Source organism: Ceratosolen solmsi, unplaced genomic scaffold (genome assembly GCF_000503995.2).
Source record: "Ceratosolen solmsi marchali unplaced genomic scaffold, CerSol_1.0 scaffold49, whole genome shotgun sequence".
Lineage (NCBI taxonomy): Eukaryota > Metazoa > Arthropoda > Insecta > Hymenoptera > Agaonidae > Ceratosolen > Ceratosolen solmsi.
Window position 1 is genome coordinate 130,787 of NW_011948450.1, and position 18,494 is coordinate 149,280.

The window sequence follows — 18,494 nt, forward strand, 5'->3', positions numbered from 1 at the left end:
TATAATTTAAAAATAAAAATTCTACAAATTATGAAAAACAAAATTATTTTTTAAATGAATTATTATAATTCTATTCCTACTACATCAAAAATAACATATATTTTAATAATACGTTACTCTAATAATATGTTAATTAATCTAATTACATGTAATAGGAATAAGATTCTATTAAAGATTCATATATATAGATTATCTTTGAAATACTTATTTATTAGTATTTGTTTATTACCTTATATATTTTAAATTTTTGAAGCAAAAAGTAACTAAAAATTATTAGTAATGTTACTTTATATTTACATTGACTATGGAAAAATATTTCAATTTCAAAATTACAAAAATTATTATTTGTTTTTATTAATATTATGGTCTATACAAATATGAAGCACATTTAAAGATGTTTATAAGAAAATGTTACAGAATTGGCAAAACTTATAATGTATCTATATGAAAAGGTGCAATAGAAAAATTACTAATTATATCCATTATTTTGAATATTATAATTATGTTATAAAATATTTAATCCTATATGTAATCAAATGTATATCAATATTAAGTACTTGCAATTTATTAATATTTTTATATATGTACAAATTAATGTATGGGATGAAGCTCAGATGTTATATATTTTTTTTTAATAAAATTACTAGGTTGAGATCAAAAGGGCGTGTACAATAACATTATATGTGAAAATACTGTGTTTAATATATTTGCGTTGAAAAAAGTATTTCTTTATGTTAAGAAATTGATATAAATAATTATATAAAAAATAATATTTTATAGAAGAAAGAAAAAATGTTTAGAAATATATTTGAGCTTTATATACCAATGACTTGGTAATTAAATAATTTATTATTCTTATCCCAGCATAATACTATACTCACAAGCACAAGAATATCACGTTTTTCACATAAGTACGGATACAACAAATGACAGAATAACGTAAATACATACAAGCAAAATAATCAAAGTTTATACCTCCGCTTCCTTAAAAATAGTTTGAAATAATGATGTAATGAAATTTTATATAATGACGTATGTATAAATCAATAAAGTTAAGACATTTATAATCTTGATGATATCGCCATATTCAACATAACCATTAGACCGAAGGACTGAGATTTATGCCATGTTCTTCGTCGCTCATGGGTTGATTTGCTATTTTAGTCATGGCAATAGCAGAAGCTTGGCTTGCTATCCTTAGCATTTTTCTTCTATGTAACATTCCCTCAGTGATGGCCTTTGCATAACACCATGCTAATGAAATGGTACAGGCCTGTAACAAAACAATTTATATAGTTTAAATTTGTAATTTAAGAATCATGCTCCAATAATTAATATATCGAAACCCTCTTAACAATGTTATTATTAATAAAATATAGGTGTGACCTCTTTTATAGTATTTTCGCATATTACAATTATCTTTCAATTTACATATTGAACAAATCAATAATATCTGTCCAAGAAATAGAAAACATTATAGTGAATAAGTATAACATTGTTTAGCAATAATTTTACTATTGTTTAACATATAAATTAAAAAAAAAAGTGTGGACGAGAGTAGGAGTTGAATAATGAATAATTTTACTTTTTATGGATTTTTCTTTGACAATATAGTCTGGAAAATAATCTGAAACATTTGACCACAAAATTCATATAAATTAGTAATCAATGAATTCAGGAACAACAAAATTTTTAACAGAAACGTTAAAAAAGTATAATATTATTCACGAGATTATTATAAATATCAAAAAGTAAGAATAGTACCATACTGGAAAATAATTATATTTAAAAATACACAATAAAATGTAAACTTGATTCTATTGATAATCAATAAATAATACATCAAACATTGACAATATTGATATAAAAGAAGTGAATATAAGTAAAAATACAAATCCGAAATATAACAATCTACCCCAGAAAATGCCATACAAAATGTATATAAGTAAAATAATAAAAATTATCTATACATTAAAAGTCATTAAATAATTAAAACACACCATCAATTTAATGTGATTTTTTAATTCAAAATATTTTCTTAAAAAAATGAACTATTACTATTTCAAAAACATAAATTATAAAAATAAATAACATTGAATTCATAAATATAGCATTTAACAAAAATATATAATATAACACATTAAACTACTGCATTTTTTCTAAGAATGAAATTTTCAGTTTACTAAATAAATAAAATATGTTCATATTTTTAAAAATTGATATTAATCAATGAAAAATCATATCACATTGATTAGCAAGTCTTAATTGTAATATTGACTACTATTATATAAAATGTAAGGAAAACTAATTCTGGATATTCTGGAGTAATTAATACATTCATTCAATAATGGTCTATAAGCTTTACTTATATAATATACTTGCATTATTAAATATTTTAATTATTAAAAATATGGATTTGTTTACAAACAATAGCTAAAATAGCCTTCAGAAGTAATATTATACTAGCGTTTTTTATAATTTAATTATAAATTATGTAAAAATAATTATATTTTCCAGATTTAACAAGCTAAAAATTTAAATGAAAAAATTTATACTAATAAAATTAATAAGAATAATTATTAAATTAAAATTTGAATTATATTTCAGAATGCTTATTACCTTAAGTATAATTGATGAAAGCGCTAAAAGAAAAGTGTAAAGTAAAATTGACTGTGTTCTGTGGATAACTAGATGATGACACCCTCTCTCACAATTTTTCTTATTGTTTTCAATTTCCTGAGGCTCATAACAACAAGACCATGGAACATGTTTATGTTGTTGTCTAAAATCTTCACTAGCACCATTAATACCACAACAATTCAACTAAAATGAAAAATGTAAAGCAGCTTTACTTTATGTTTATATTTATTACCAAACTTTAAATATGAAACTATCATTGTTTATACATTAACATTTTTTAAAACTTTTAAAAATATCTTATTTTATAATATTTTAATTCAGCTCCCTATATGAATTTCAAAGTGTATTTATAAAAATTAAAAAAAAAATTAAATAAATTGTATGCTGTTTTTACTTCAATTTATGAATTTTGTATTTATTGTATTGATATATTTGATTGCACATAAAAATGTTAATTAATCATTATCATCAATATTTGTTAATTTACTTACTAATGATATTTAAGGATTACATGCGTTAAGAAGACCACTGTAAATAAGTATTTGTATTTTTCTAAATTAATTTACAAAATTTTTTTATAAAATTATTAGTGTATTTTATAATGTAATCTATTATATTATTTTGAGTATGTTATTATCTATAGTTGAAAAAATTGCAAAAAGTTAAAAAAATTATTAAAAATCTTATTTATTGTAATGTATGAGTATATATAAGTAGAATAAAAACTACAAATATTAATTTGTTGGAGATACCTAGTTAGTAAAAATTATATAAATGTAATAAATTCAAGATAAAATTGAAAAAGCAAAGTATGGTCTTACATGTTGGAAATGTTACGATTATTATTAAGATTTTAATTATATAGAAAAAATTATTGTTATATCAATATTATTAATATTGTTATATCAATATTATCAATATTGTTATATCAATATTATCAATATTGTTATACAATATTGTTATATCAATATTTTATCAATATTGTTATATCAATATTATTTTTGTTCACTATATTATTTGAGTATTGCCATATGCTATATAAAAATATTTTAAGCTTATCAACTATCAAAAGTATTAGTCTACATAATATAATAAAATTGTTACTTAAAATTTAAAATGAAATAAAATTTTAAATGAAAATAATTATATTTTTTAAACTTGATATATGCAATCTGTTTTTATAATAAATTGGTAATAAATAATTAAATATTAAGATTTTTTAAATTGATATTATAAATTTTCATTATTTAAATAGTATAATATATACCTTTATATGTATGCGATGCCATAAATCTTCACTTTTTGAATCACTTAAAGCAAGAACAGCCTTTTGAAGAACTTTTTCTGGTAGCGCATAAATTTGTTGGTGACGAACCAATGCCCAAATTCCTACACAAGTTTCGATTACACCAATAATTGTTATTAGAGTTGCTAACTGAATAAGAAATAAAGAGCAGTAAATTAAAAACAAAAAAATGATATACAATTAAGTTAGAAGTTATAATAATTTTTGACAAATAATTTTATATTACAAAGAAAAGCAGGAGTATAAAAAGTATAAATTAATATTATCATTACATTTATATATTGAATAATTAAATTTATATACAATAGAAAATGAAAAAAATTATGAATAATATATTCCTTATGAATTCATATAAAAAATTTTGTTTATAAAGTAATTTGAAATTCTTTTAAATGTTTTTATTTATAAATAAATATTATAACATCTATAAATAAGTTAATGTCGAAACTACATGAAAAAATGCATATATTTCTTCGTATATTTTCGAATCATAGCTATGTAAAAGATTGACGATAGAAAGGTATAAGATAGATAAAAGTATCAGTGCTGTTATCACGTGGCTGAAATACCTTGCGATAAGATTCCTGAATGTTTTACATAGCTACCCCTTTCCTGTCATTAGGCATGTGATAATTTACCGTACAACTTTCAGACTAATTTTTAGTATTTTTCATACTTGCATTCAGCGATGTTTCAGTATTAATTTTACTTCAATTTTATGACAATTTTATTTTCTACGCATTACTATCTATAGTAAACTATTCATACTTGAGCATGAAATTTGTAATTCTAAATGCGGCTACAATATATAGAGTTTTCTAAAATATTATTTCCTATTTTCATTAATTTTTGCATAACAATATTGTAAATGTATAATGTAAATAGTTAATAAAGTTTATAAATATTGTAAAATTAAGATAGTAAATTAAATTTTCAAATTGTTACTTATTTTAATAGCATAGAATTAGTTGCAGTGATAGTATGAATATGTCATAAAATTCAAACAAAAAATTGTATATATAAAAAATACATTTAAAATACATGGATCTAATCAAATATATTTTATTATTTAATATCATATATGTTAAATTACGTTGTTTAAATTTTAAAAATAAAATACAAAACAAAAGCTATAAACAGTATAAAGTTAATAAATATATCATAGTAAGTGAAAAATGAAATTTATACCGAAATAACTTGTGACTTGCTACTATAATCAAATTGCCAAATGAACCAGGCAAGAACACAACTCAATGCACTCAGTCCTAATAGACTGGCAGGTGGCCCATCTACTCCAGTAGGAGTTAACAATGAATAATCATGTAATTGATAAAGAAATACACCAGAACCAGTACCAACCATTACTCCTGAAAACTAAAATATATATTAAAAATTTGCATATAGCTCTCATCTGATTCTTTTGAATTACAATATATTTTTATGTATATTATTTTTTATTGTAGGAAAAATAAAATATTTTGAGATTAAGTAACTTAATAAGATAAAAAATTATAATTGATATTTTTTACATAAAAGTAGTTGATAGATTATATTATAAGATTTTAAACCCGTGTAATAATACAGTTTCTATCTCACGTTAAATACATTTTATTTTAAATACGTTAAATATAATAAATACATTTTATTATATTATTTTTTAATTTATTTTTAAGTTAAGTATATATTTAAGTTGTAATAGGTATAGACTAGATATGTTTTGGTTGTCCTCTTTTGTGGGTGCTGTCATAACTATTGATTAATTTTTTTATTAAATTGGATTAATAATTCAAAACACCTACAGAATAGTTTGATGAGTGTAGAATTTCATCACTGAATAAAAAAATGCGAAAAACTTGTGTAAATTTAACCAACTTTTCGAGCCTACTAAATTATTTTAATTATTTTACATTAAATTACTTTAAATGAAAAGATAAAAAAATGTATTGCAATTCAAACCAAAAAATTGCAGTTTTGTTTCAAATAATTCACTGTAACATGCGTGAAAATTTTTTTCATTTTGTTTTATCTTAATAAATAATTCATTAATCTTAACATATATTTTTTATGTTTTGTCAAGCGCAGTGGCTTTATCTTTTGTATACTTTTTAATTATCATAGTGTATTATATTATAACCTTTATAATTTGGAATTAAAAATAATAGTATTCCTATGTTTCACACTTCAATATAAATTAATTCTGAAATTTTATATTCATTATTCATCTAAACATACACTATAATTATAAAAATGCATTGAATGTTGAGTTACGATTAAATTCATTTATATATTTCAAAAATGAAAAACAAATATTGTCCGACTATGTAGTTTCTAAGAATGAATAACAGCAATATTTAATTTAATTATTTAAAAGTACAGTTGAGTCGTAGTTACGAAAAAACTTGATACAAGACGTGCAATTCATACAGGTAAAAATTCGATGTTATCAAATAAAATTATAATTTTTTAATTAATAAAAACAAATCTTGATATTTAATCGAATTATAATTTACATACTAATGCGGCATTTTCATTACTTGATTAACACCACACACTATCATTTTTATCAAAGGAAGAAAGCTATTTCATTACTTATTACTAACCTCTTTATTCAGAACTGCCAACATTATGCACATTACATTAGAAGAATTGCATAATTCAATAAAAATGTATCTGTACATTTTATGTACATAAAATATAATGAATAAGTTAAATGATTTAATAATATTTTAAGAAATATTTAAATCTCACAGTTTTCAATTAAAATAAAGTATGAAATATATAACATCTATTAAAATAATTAAAATCTATTAAGCTTATTTACATTCATTATTTTATTATATTGTATTTGAAAAATATATACATAAGCTGCTGTACATGCTATTTTTATTTTTATATATTGTATATTATTTATTATTTATTAAGATTTTTTCAGACAATTGTTTTTCAATTTTAACAAATTTATAAATTCCTTGAATTTAAATAATATACTAATATTTTTTATATTTATTTTTATTAAATTTATTATTATTAGTTCTAAAAACTTTTCATGACTGTTAGAATTTTACTCCATTAAGTGAATGAATAAATGAAAAACTCAATAAATTCGTTTATAAGAATTAATTATTTTATTTTGAAGAAATTAAAAATATCTAATAATATACATACAAACAAAGTTAGATATTTAGGCATACGTTAAAGAAAAAGTACATTATGTAATTTTTATATAGATAAGATGTTGGACTGAGAAGAAATAATAATAAACTGCAAAATAAATTATATTTACATAATTATAATCATTTAAAAATATTATATTATACATAAATGAATAAGGAATTGTATTGCATCACTATTTCTTTATTTATCTTTGTATTATACTAAGATCTAATATATATTCATATATTTTTTATTTTATTATTTATATTTTATTTGGTTTTAATAAAAAATGAATAATTTAAATGTGAAATTTGAAATATTAGACCAAATATTTGATGTATTTAATTAAATAAAATACTTTTGAAAAAATAGACAAGTGTTTATGTATTTTAAATATATAAATTTTATGTATATGATTAAAGTAATATAATTTTTTTTATATAAATTTAATTTCTATAAGGTATTGAGGAATTATTTTACGAAAATAAAATTAAGATATATTAATTAATATTTGTTCATAATTTTAAAACTAATGTATGTTGAAATAAATCAGAATATGCTTATTCATTTTAATTTAGTATAATCAACATTTAATATATTTATTTTTATTTGTATCCAATTCCATCAGAAAATTAAATAACATTTATGGCTTAATTATAAAATAATTAAGTTCATAATTTTATATTTTTACTTTTTTTTTAATTTGTATTTCATTGTAATACCTTATACTTGATCAATATAAAAAATGGTGGTTAAATATTTATTTTATTGTTTATGATATTTATTAGAAAAATTAATTTACTAATTAAATACAATATCAATATATATAAATTGATTAATATATGTAATATAATCACTAGGAATGGTTAATAATTTGTGTATATGTATTAAAATATTATATTAGTAGTTTTATAGTAATAAATAATATGATTAAATAAAATTATTTGTTTATACAAATTCTAGCATCAAAATTAATATAGTTATTAAAAACATTTGCAAACAATGCAGATAATGGAAGTGACTATTTAATCAGATAATCTATGTTTATTTAAACAGTAATGTAAAATAAATGGCATGAAGGTATTTTGAATAAATGAAATGACTCAATGAGTATTTAAGTATGACTATAGTGTACAATTCGTATAATTTCTTGAATATTTTTAACTATAGTTATGCATTATTTCATTCATGTGCTTTCTACTTTTGAACTGTATTATATCCTAAGATACTATTTCAATCACCTTCAATTAAAAGTTAAATACAATTGCAAAATACTGATCCAGAAAAGAATCTATAATTTTATGAAAATATTTTAACTTCGCTCCATACAGTTCTATAATGAAGCAGTATTAATAGTTAAAGAAAATGATTTGAATAGGATTTTAGACTGATAATAGAATACTCACGCCAAGGACGATAACGAACCCGAGTAAAAAGGCACGAAGACAAGAAAGCATCTGTACCATGTTTGTATATTTTATCCGAAACTATCGCTTTCATGTGGTGGATGACTAAATAACCTAGGCAATGACAACAATGTAAAAGATGTACAACGTGACATTGGATTTAAACTTGAAATCGAATGAATACTATATAAACAGTCCCAGTACAAACTATTGCTACGCTCTACAAGATAAACATTATGCATACGCATGGACGTTTACAAAGAAATAATTCGAATAACACTTGAATTCCTAAAGAACTACTACTAAAAATATATACATTGTAGACATGTGGACGCATGGAATTTTCAAAGAGCTGATGTAGTGCGCATAGCATAAGACAGTGTTAAGCAATAAAAATGGGGAACCTCTAGAATTTGTGATTTATAAAACTTTTTAAGATTGAGATTTAAAATATACAAAATTAAGTTATTCATCATCTTAAGCAAAGCATTCAATAACGATTGAATTCACTCTAGTCGGAAATTCAACTGACTACTTGGTTTATGGATTTCAGATTTTATACCTATAAGCAAACAATACCTTTATTGTCTGTTTTGTAGGTCAAGTCTATTTTCGACATATGATTAAATTCATGAGAACTTCAATTTGCTTCCTGATTAGGAAGAGCTTCTTTTTTAGTATATTCTAAATAAAATTATTATTAATATTAGCATAAAAATTCTTTGCGTTTTACATCGAATTTATTATATATATCTTAATCTTATTACTATTATAACCAAAAACAGTGGAATAATTAAAAGATTTTAATATTTATAATAATTATATACATGTATATATGCATATATAAGTTTTATTGGAAATAATAATAAAATAATAATTTTTGACATATTTTTCTATTTTTATTAGTATTAATTAAATAGAAATGTCTTTTACATTAATTTTGTATATTTTTATAAAAATATAAGCAAATTATAAAATACTTTTATAACAATCTTAAACAATATGTTTATTGTCATTTTATAGTAGACTTTTATGTATTACTTTTCAATAAACCTTTTAATGTGCAAAGATTATAATCACACCTGATGCACACGTACATGTCAATACAATAATTACGATTATTTACTATTACTAAATTGGAAGTAGAATATTATTATATTAAATATTTTTATAAAATTAAAAAATATATACAATATTCAGTTACGACAATCAAGTGGCCATATAAAGTTCAAATGTACTGTAAAAGAAACTATCAAATATATTAATTTCAGCTTTAAAACGTGGAATATTGAAAAGCAGATTAGATATTATTAATAACAATCGGCGAGCTTAATAATAGCAAAAATATAAAACATGAAATTAAAAATTTTTTATTTAAATAAAATGTGATTTTTCCATAAAACAAATTATTTAATTTTTTTTAATATGGATAGGATATATCAATATGATCTTAAAGTATGTTTTCATAGGTGCTCATTTATCATTAAAAGTATATCGATTTTGTATTAATTATCAAAATGATTGTAGAATAAAATTTATTTATGAAAATATAGATAAAAATAGATGGAATTTACAAATTTCAGTATTTTAAAAAATAAAAAAAAAAAGATTAAATAGTTATTATTCATTCAAAACACATTATTTTACAATTAAATTGATAAAAATATTGTTTTATTGTAATAATAACAGTGGACAGCGTATAATCTATATTTTAATATAAAAGCAATACTAATAGTCATGTAATTAATCGTGCGAAAATTAACTGTTTTATAGTAATTCTATTATGAAGCATTTAATTATAAAATAATAAATGCTTAGTCTTTTAATATTTTAAATTATTAAATTAAATTAAACATAGTTTTTCCAACTAATCAAATATATTTGGATTTTTCAAAATATAATTATATATATTTAATAAGATAAATCAATTTTCAATAAAATCAAGCTTGATTTATTAATAAATGTATTACATATTATAAATATATTATAGATATTTAATGATATTCAGATGTAATTTTAATATATTTATTATAAAATAACAAATTTAAACCAATATTGAAAAAGAATAAGATTACATAAAAATACTTCACTAAACTTTAATAGTAACGACGAATAAAAGATACAAGGATAAATATCAGTGAATTGGATCCAACAATTCGGTGTCTTACGATTTATTACATATATTACTATCACTAATAATAATAATATTGATTCGAACGATCAAATATAAACGATTTGTTGATGTTATTAAAGGATTATGATTTAACTTAAATATTCTATTGAGTATACATTTGTAAAAGGAAAAAAATTTATTTACATTAATAAGTGTTTGATCAAAATCACATTTTGTTGATTTTATTAATTTAATAGAAATAAACTATAAAAAATGAAAGATGAAAACATAAAAAAATTTATATATATATAAAGAATTATTACGATATACAAAATATAGAAATTATTCAAATTATATTAAAAATAGAATTTTTCGAAGGATCAAATTCAACAATGAAAATAACATTTTATGAACAAAAAATAAAGTTAAATACAATATAACAATTCAAAATCTTGTAGATATTACGATGAATACAGGAGAATCTAATTTCTACTTTAATAACTAAAATTGGAAGTTTTATTTGATATAAAATTTCATTACAAAATTATTTCCAAATAAACTGATGAAAAATGTTTTTTTATACAATTTTTTAAAGAATTGAAGGAATTCACATAAAATATTGAAATTAATATAAACATATTATCTCTATAATTTTAAAGCCTTACTACTTAATTAAAATAAGTTTGGTGCAATAATTGTAAAATTTAAGTATCATTAAGAATTCATGGATGTAAAAGATGGATGATAAATACACAATAAATTAAAATAACATGCCAATGGCTACTTTTATTTATTCTAATTTTGTAATATATTTAAAATTGTGAATGGTGTAACTCAAAAATAAATGTAGTGTATATGTGAAATTAACAAACTTATAGTTAGTAGTATATTATACTATGAGTTAATTATAAACAATTTATAGTGTAAAATGTATCAATAATCACAAATAAAAATCAAGTAAAACAAGATATAAAAATATGATAAAAAGTTTAATATTTTACTATATCAAAAGTGCATAATATAAAATTTTTTCTAAATTTTTTTATTCAATATTTTTATTTATCTTATTATAATATAAACAATTGAAGTTAAATTAAATAATTAAATACGTATATATACTAATTGCGTAATTAGTAAATATAATAAAATAATATAATTATAATTAATGTTGAATTAAAAAATAGATATAAATATATATTTTTTAAATATTGAAATATTCAAATTTAAAATTAAGTTATATGTAAATTATTTGGAGTATTTCATGTACCTGTCTACATAAAAAAAATATTAAAATGATGTACATATTTATAATTTCATATTATTTTCATATAAAATATAGCATACTCTAAAGCTTATTTTAAATTTTGTTTTTTAATTTATCTTTTCAAAAGATATATTTGAAACTTTTGATTAATACATTTATTATTTACTAAATATTTGCAACTATAGTATAAAATCAATTTTTTTTATATCGCTTTGTTAATTTATTAATATTTTATATTTCTGTATATTTTAAATATAATGTTTATTCAAGAACTAATATTTCTTTATTTTTAGCATTTATTGGAAAAATATTAAAAATTCTATAATTATTAAAAGTTTAATATTTCTATGTGCATTCTGCATAAGTTTAGATCTTTTGTACGCATGTAGGAATAGGGCGCACTCTACTTGCGCTAGAATTCAATGCTTTGTGTATTAAACCTCAAATTGTAAATAAATATATTTTCAAATTATTTTTATAATGTTTTTATCTGTATTTAAAGAGATTGAATACACCTCAATTATTTAAAAATGTATCAAGATTCCCCTTACTCTGTAGTTTGTGGACAAGAAGATTATGATATTGAAGAAGAAAACGAAGATTATATAGACGATGACCGCGATCTTGATGATCAAGATGAAACTGATGAAGGTGCAATATTAATATTTATTTTATTTGTGTCTGATATTTAAACATGCTCATTAATTTTAGATACAGAGGAAGCTAGTGAAACTGATATGGGAAAATCTGAAGAATATACTGAAATTAAAGAACAGTGAGTTAACAATTATAAATATTTATCTAAAAAATTTATAAATTACTATTACTCTATACAATACTGTTGATAATTTTTTTTAGAATATATCAAGACAAATTAGCTAGCCTAAAAAAACAACTACAGCAGTTGAAAGATGGTACACATACTGAATATAATCGAAAAGTCAAGCGATTGGAATCTCAATATAAGGAAAGACTGCGTTTGAATATAATTTATAAAGATTATTTGACAGAATGTGTTGAAAGAGATTATATATTGGATAAAAAAGCTGCTATTAAAGAATTTGAAGAAAAAAAAACTGATTTGAAAGAAAATTTAGTAGCTGATATGGAAGAAAAGCGTAAAATGATTGAATCAGATAGATATTCAATGGAGCTAACAGGCGACTCAACTGAGGTTACACAATTAGTTTTAGATTGTATTTAATGAATTTGGTTTCTATAATATTAATTGAATGTTTCATACTATTTTAAATTATAGATAAAACCAATTATGACAAGAAAATTACGAAGACGTCCGAATGATCCTGTACCTGAAAAAGTTGAAAAACGAAGAAAGCCACCTCCAGCTCAATTAAATTACTTATTAGATGAAAAAGAAATTGAAAATGACTTAAAGGCTATCAGTCGTGGAAAAATATTGACTGGTAACCGTAAACCAGGTACATTTGTTTTATTATAACAACAAGTTTTTAATCCTTTATAATGATGATACTAATCTAATTTAGCACATAATTTATATTAATTGTTATAAAATCAGTTGTTACGCAACACTATAATACAGGGAACATAGTAAATCAGCATATTCCAATTCCAATAGATACAGTTTTAGTTGAAACAAGGATAGAAGATGGTAAACTCTTATATGAAAGAAGATGGTATAAGTTTTTAATTAACATTGTATACAGATTATTCTAAATTAGAAATTAATAATGTGTACTTGCAATCCTAATTATATAAAAATGTTTAGGTTCCATAGAGGTCAACCAGTTTATGTAGAGGGAAAAGATTTATCTCGATTTTCAGCAAATATTTCAGCAATTGGGACAGAAGCTGTAAGTATTTAATCAATTTATCAATCTCACTTAATATTATTTTTAAACTGATTAGAGTATCATTTTAGATTTGGGTAAAGAAAGTTTCAGATAGTAGTAAAGTAAGAATATATATTTCTCAATTATGTCGAGGAAAAATTTCTATTAAGCGCAGAGCTTCCTAGCTGTATAATTCTTGTAAAAAATGAGGATTGCTGGTGATTCAAATATTTTATTTATAAAAAATAAACATTTTGTTATTTGAATGCTTATTTATAAACATTAATTGTTTATATTGTGTAAAACTTTTCTTTTATCATAATTTCTATGAACATTTGTATTTTAAATTATTAAAAAGACAGAATAATTAAGTTTCCATAGAAAATAAGTTTTTTTATATTATAAAAATTTCTTTTTTTTCTATGAAAGCTTTATTGCTTTACTGAAACGTTTCATTAATATATAAAAATATGAAATTTAATTTATATCAATAACATTTTTCAAAATTCATATAATAGTATAAGAAAAAATTAAAAACTTTTCTTTAATATTTAAGATTTGTAAAAGCATGCAAAGATTAATTTAATGTTTGCTTATAAAAGTTTTTAATTATTGAAAATATATAGATATTTTATGTTTATTTGTTTAATCGTAAATTTAAATTTAAATGTAATTTTAAAAATAATAAAATAAATTGTAAATTATCAGATTTAATTTAGTATTTAGTAAGAATTATGAACATATATATAAGTAAAATAAATTTAGTGCCATGATAATTTTGTTTATTTTTTTTTTAATCATTCATAATAAAACTGTGTATCTATATATTGTGTATTATTTTTACTCCATTTCTACCCTTCCTCTTTAATTTCGAAAGAGGAGTGCGTGATTCTAATTCAAATATATAGAAATTTCTATATTTCAATGGTTTTGTCAGTCATTTAAGATTCGACTTTTTATTTTCGTACTTATTATATCTTTATTTTCTTAATTAAATTAATCAATATTGATTTAATACAAATAAAAATGATCGACCGTAAAATGTCAACATTGAAATAGAATTATAGATATGCAATAAAGATAACAGAAAAGAAATTATAATTACAAATATTAATCGAATTTTTATATGTAGAAATCAATTGTTGCATAGCTGCAGTTATATGTTATTTTTATCATGGTAAATTGTAAAAATACATACTACATAGTTTCAATATGAAAATAGTTGACTGATAATCAATAAGGTTGTTGTCTGGGATCAGACTAAAAACTTCCTTAGATGTTGGGTGGAGGTCTTGCTGGCAAGTGGAAGGGGCAATGCAATTATTCAATACTACATGCAGTGTTTCCTTTCTTTCCTTTGTTAAATATAATAATGTAATAAATAGTAGTGACGTCAATAAGCATAGTTTTTGTGAGTTTCATTGTTATAATTCTTCGAAATTCTAGTCCTATATTCGGATTTTCGGTGCAGAAATATTACTCGAGTTCGTTGGCTAGTGTTTATAAACAATCTTTCGCGCGCTTACACCATTAGAATCCATCAAACTTAAACATAAACTTATATTCAAGAAGTGCCAGTGCAAACATAATTTAAGAGTGAATGTAACGAAACTACAACATATACCAACATATCGCAACATAGATACAACACCGGTGGCCCACACCTACGTAAGCAGCAACGGCAATACGCACGTTCCTTACAACCACACCAATACCGGAGGCCCACGGCTACGTAAGCAGCAGCGATTCAAGCCTTCTTTTAGTAAGCATCGGTTACAACAGCAACACTTCTCACGGAAAGAAGGAATCACGCCTCACACTACTGAGAGTACACACACTCTCATTTGCCTTCTCCACTTGCCCGCAACACTTCCACCCACCATCAGCGGGAGGTTTTCAGTCTGATCCCAGACATGTATACTTTTTACATAAAGTATTATTGAATAATATACTATTAAATAAAGTATATTAAAGTTGTTCGGGACTGGAGTAATTTCGAAGAATTAAAAAAAAACAAGCTCTCGGACGTTTATGTTTCTAAATATTGATTCTGTGAATTCTTGTATAGTCTACGCCTTATTTTCTTATCTTATTTTATTATCTTATTTTGCCTTATCTTATTTTCTAGTACCCAACAATATTTTCGCATAGCAACGTTGATTTGAAAATTCTCGAACCTTCCAAGGCAGTGCCCTTCTGGACTTCTCGAACATTCTGTAGCGTTGTTTCTGATGTCATCAAGACTTTCGCTCTAACAACAAGCCCAAGCACTATTGCCAGCGTTGTAAACAGCCACGCGAATATTTAAGAGCAGCCCGCCACGCACCGCACCTTACTGTATTTTTATCAATCATTCAGTCATCAGTTATTGTTCACTATAGTTTTCCTTAGTTATTATTCACACTGCCACGAAACTCCGAAATAATAACTAGTTAATCACCAGACTCAGAAATAATAAAATTATAAACCAACAGTAAATCCAAATAAGTTATAACTAATTTAAGTGCATCACATTTAAGCAGTCAAGAGTGGTGATTGTGTTTCAAATGTAATTATTACATACGAAGCGTACCACTTACGCATACACCACATACGTGGATAAGACATTGAAACCTCTGTATTAAATGCCGCTGCATTCGGGGTCGTTTCCTGGATTAAAGCACTAAAACGTTACTGTGATCGAAGCTGTACCTCGGAATAATGGTCATACGTGGCACTATACACAGAGTGTCAAGGATTTACGCTATTGCATTTCAGCTTTACAACCTTCATCTTCACAGAATCAGAGACTCCACATGGACTCAACACCATATTTGAATAATATTATTGGGTAGTTTGCAAATAAATAAAGAGAGAAAATGCCAAGATACACTATGTGTTAAATATTGAATAAATGCGCTATCCCATTCCCCTTGTCAGCAATCCTCCCACCGAACATCACTGGGAATTTTTAGTCTAATCCTAGACACATTCAGTTTCAGCAAAATTAAATTTAATGACTTTTGAACAACCTTGATCTATTGTCAGGGATCAGACTAAAGGCTTCCCAGAGATGATGAAGGGAGGCTTGCTGGCAAGTGGAATGGACAATGCAATAATTCAATACTGCCTTTGTATGAGTTGGTTTTCCTTTTATTAAATATAATGATATAATAAAAAATCAGTGGTCTATTGAGGTGAGATTGAATGAATGATACAATGAATAGGTGAGAGTTTCTTCAAGTAGTATGAGTGATAATAATCTTGTAAGTGTATTCTTGATGTGGCGCGTAATTATCCTACTCGTGGTTAGGACTCGTAGTGGTAGTGGGAGATGCGCTGATGAAGGGTAATGATGCCGTGAAGAGTGTCACGGTGTGAAAGGGGAGTGTTGATGCCGCCGATTGCCGCTACCAATAAGCTGGAGAGGCCTGAGTGGGGCGCTGGTGCGTGACGTCACTGTTGAGGAGAATTGTTGCTGCCGTGGTGGCGTTGATGTGTGACGTCACTGATGAAGGGCAATGATGATGCCGTGGTCTAGGTATTGCTGCTTACTTAACTCACAGAGTCGTGTGTTAGTGATTCGAAAGAAGGCGTGTAATAGCGCAGCTTACATGTGGAGTCGATCTTAGTGCATTGATGGCACGTAAGAACGTGTGTAATAGCGTGACTTACGTGTAGTGAGGTCGATCTGTGTGGTGCAAGTAAGCTGAATGTGTATTGATTATGCGTTAGTTGGAGACAATCTGTGTGTATTGGAGGCGATCTCTGTGTAAATGGCGTTGACTTAAAGAACAATAATTTGATCTTGATGATTGCTTGATTGAACTAGTAAGAGGACGAGACCGTCATGTGTAGCTCCTTAAATATTCTCGTATAAACAAGCTGCGTTAAAATTGCATCGGTGGTCGTTGTTATGCCGATATTTGTCGTGACATAAACAGGGCATAGCCTCGTAGAGTTCATTTGTTATTACTTTTGGAATTATAGTAGTATATTCGAGTTTTTCTGTTATAAGCATTCTTTGAATTCGTTAGTCAGTTTTTACAAAACAAATGCTCGCGCGCTCATACATCTCCCATTTTTTATTTCGCTTAGAAACTACTGCAATCCGTAACATTCCGCCCGCCATCATAAATTCATTGATGATTGATATCTGTATCTTCGATGGGAACTGGTAAGAGTGCAGGAATGTGAATTGGTCTTGAGATTATTGAAGAGTTGGTTTTTAGTGTCACTACTCTAGTTAGTTCATCCTTTCCAGGGTGCAGTTTCATGACTCTCGCGAGCGGCCACTTGCATTGTGGTTGTCGTTGACCTGTGATGAGGACTAGAGATCCGACCTTGATCGTGTTGCTTGGGTGATGCCACTTGGAGGTTGAGAGAAATTGCTGTAGGTAATGTTTTCTCCATTGCTTCCAGTATCGTTGGACTCGGTGTTGAATGAATTATCACCTTGCTATTATTGACGCGTTAAGATCACTTGCGGATGGATCAGGAAGCGTGTTGAGAGGTTCTCCTATGAGGAAGTGACCTGGAGTAAGTGCAGAGCAGTCATCAGGGTCATCCGTCAATGGTTGGATTGGACGTGAGTACAGGATGGGCTCTATCTGGGTTAGCAGTGTATTAATTTCTTCAATGGTGAATGATGCATCTGTTGTTGTTCGATTGATATGGAACTTCACTGCGGCTTCCCATTTTCCTCCCATGTGGGGGGCCGCAGGTGGGTTAAATTCCCACTGTGCGTGGTTATTCATGAGTGTGGTTGTAATGTGGTGGTGTTCCTTCGTGTGTTGAATGAAAAGTTTTTTCAATTTCTTGT

At 24.4% G+C, this 18,494-nt stretch overlaps 2 protein-coding genes across 5 annotated transcripts; one reads left to right on the forward strand and one right to left on the reverse strand.

Moving 5' to 3' along the window:
• Positions 1 to 826: 826 nt before the first annotated feature.
• Positions 827 to 9,100, reverse strand: LOC105366507 (uncharacterized). 3 transcript variants are annotated; one of them, XM_011504966.1, is made up of 5 exons: positions 8,982 to 9,100; positions 5,135 to 5,320; positions 3,908 to 4,075; positions 2,620 to 2,823; positions 827 to 1,273 (listed from the first exon to the last, which is right to left on the reverse strand). In XM_011504966.1, the coding sequence occupies exons 2-5, from the start codon at positions 5,306 to 5,308 to the stop codon at positions 1,100 to 1,102; spliced, it is 720 nt and encodes a 239-aa protein (XP_011503268.1). In that variant the 5' UTR covers positions 5,309 to 5,320; positions 8,982 to 9,100; the 3' UTR covers positions 827 to 1,099. The 3 variants fall into 3 exon arrangements, with proteins under 3 accessions (XP_011503268.1, XP_011503266.1, XP_011503267.1); XM_011504964.1 differs by lacking the exon at positions 8,982 to 9,100 and adding an exon at positions 8,506 to 8,928; XM_011504965.1 differs by lacking the exon at positions 8,982 to 9,100 and adding an exon at positions 6,362 to 6,480.
• A 3,171-nt stretch (positions 9,101 to 12,271) lies between these two features.
• Positions 12,272 to 13,977, forward strand: LOC105366508 (sin3 histone deacetylase corepressor complex component SDS3). 2 transcript variants are annotated; one of them, XM_011504967.1, is made up of 7 exons: positions 12,274 to 12,533; positions 12,594 to 12,657; positions 12,741 to 13,056; positions 13,141 to 13,321; positions 13,420 to 13,537; positions 13,630 to 13,714; positions 13,783 to 13,977. In XM_011504967.1, the coding sequence occupies exons 1-7, from the start codon at positions 12,413 to 12,415 to the stop codon at positions 13,876 to 13,878; spliced, it is 981 nt and encodes a 326-aa protein (XP_011503269.1). In that variant the 5' UTR covers positions 12,274 to 12,412; the 3' UTR covers positions 13,879 to 13,977. The 2 variants fall into 2 exon arrangements, with proteins under 2 accessions (XP_011503271.1, XP_011503269.1); XM_011504969.1 differs by lacking the exon at positions 13,783 to 13,977 and having other exon boundaries at positions 12,272 to 12,533; positions 13,420 to 13,559; positions 13,630 to 13,708.
• The last annotated feature ends 4,517 nt before the right edge of the window (positions 13,978 to 18,494 follow it).

Bases quoted from the DNA above. Each gene is read 5' to 3' on its own strand.
- LOC105366507 (XM_011504964.1), bottom strand. From the start codon at position 8,565: ATGGTACAGATGCTTTCTTGTCTTCGTGCCTTTTTACTCGGGTTCGTT. The intron at 2,824-3,907 runs GTATATATTATA...TTTTCATTTTAG, and splicing joins GGCATCGCATACATATAAAG to TTGAATTGTTGTGGTATTAA. The intron at 1,274-2,619 runs GTAATAAGCATT...GTTTTGTTACAG, and splicing joins TTTCATCAATTATACTTAAG to GCCTGTACCATTTCATTAGC.
- LOC105366508 (XM_011504967.1), top strand. From the start codon at position 12,413: ATGTATCAAGATTCCCCTTACTCTGTAGTTTGTGGACAAGAAGATTAT. The intron at 12,534-12,593 runs GTGCAATATTAA...CATTAATTTTAG, and splicing joins TCAAGATGAAACTGATGAAG to ATACAGAGGAAGCTAGTGAA. The intron at 13,538-13,629 runs GTATAAGTTTTT...AAAAATGTTTAG, and splicing joins CTCTTATATGAAAGAAGATG to GTTCCATAGAGGTCAACCAG.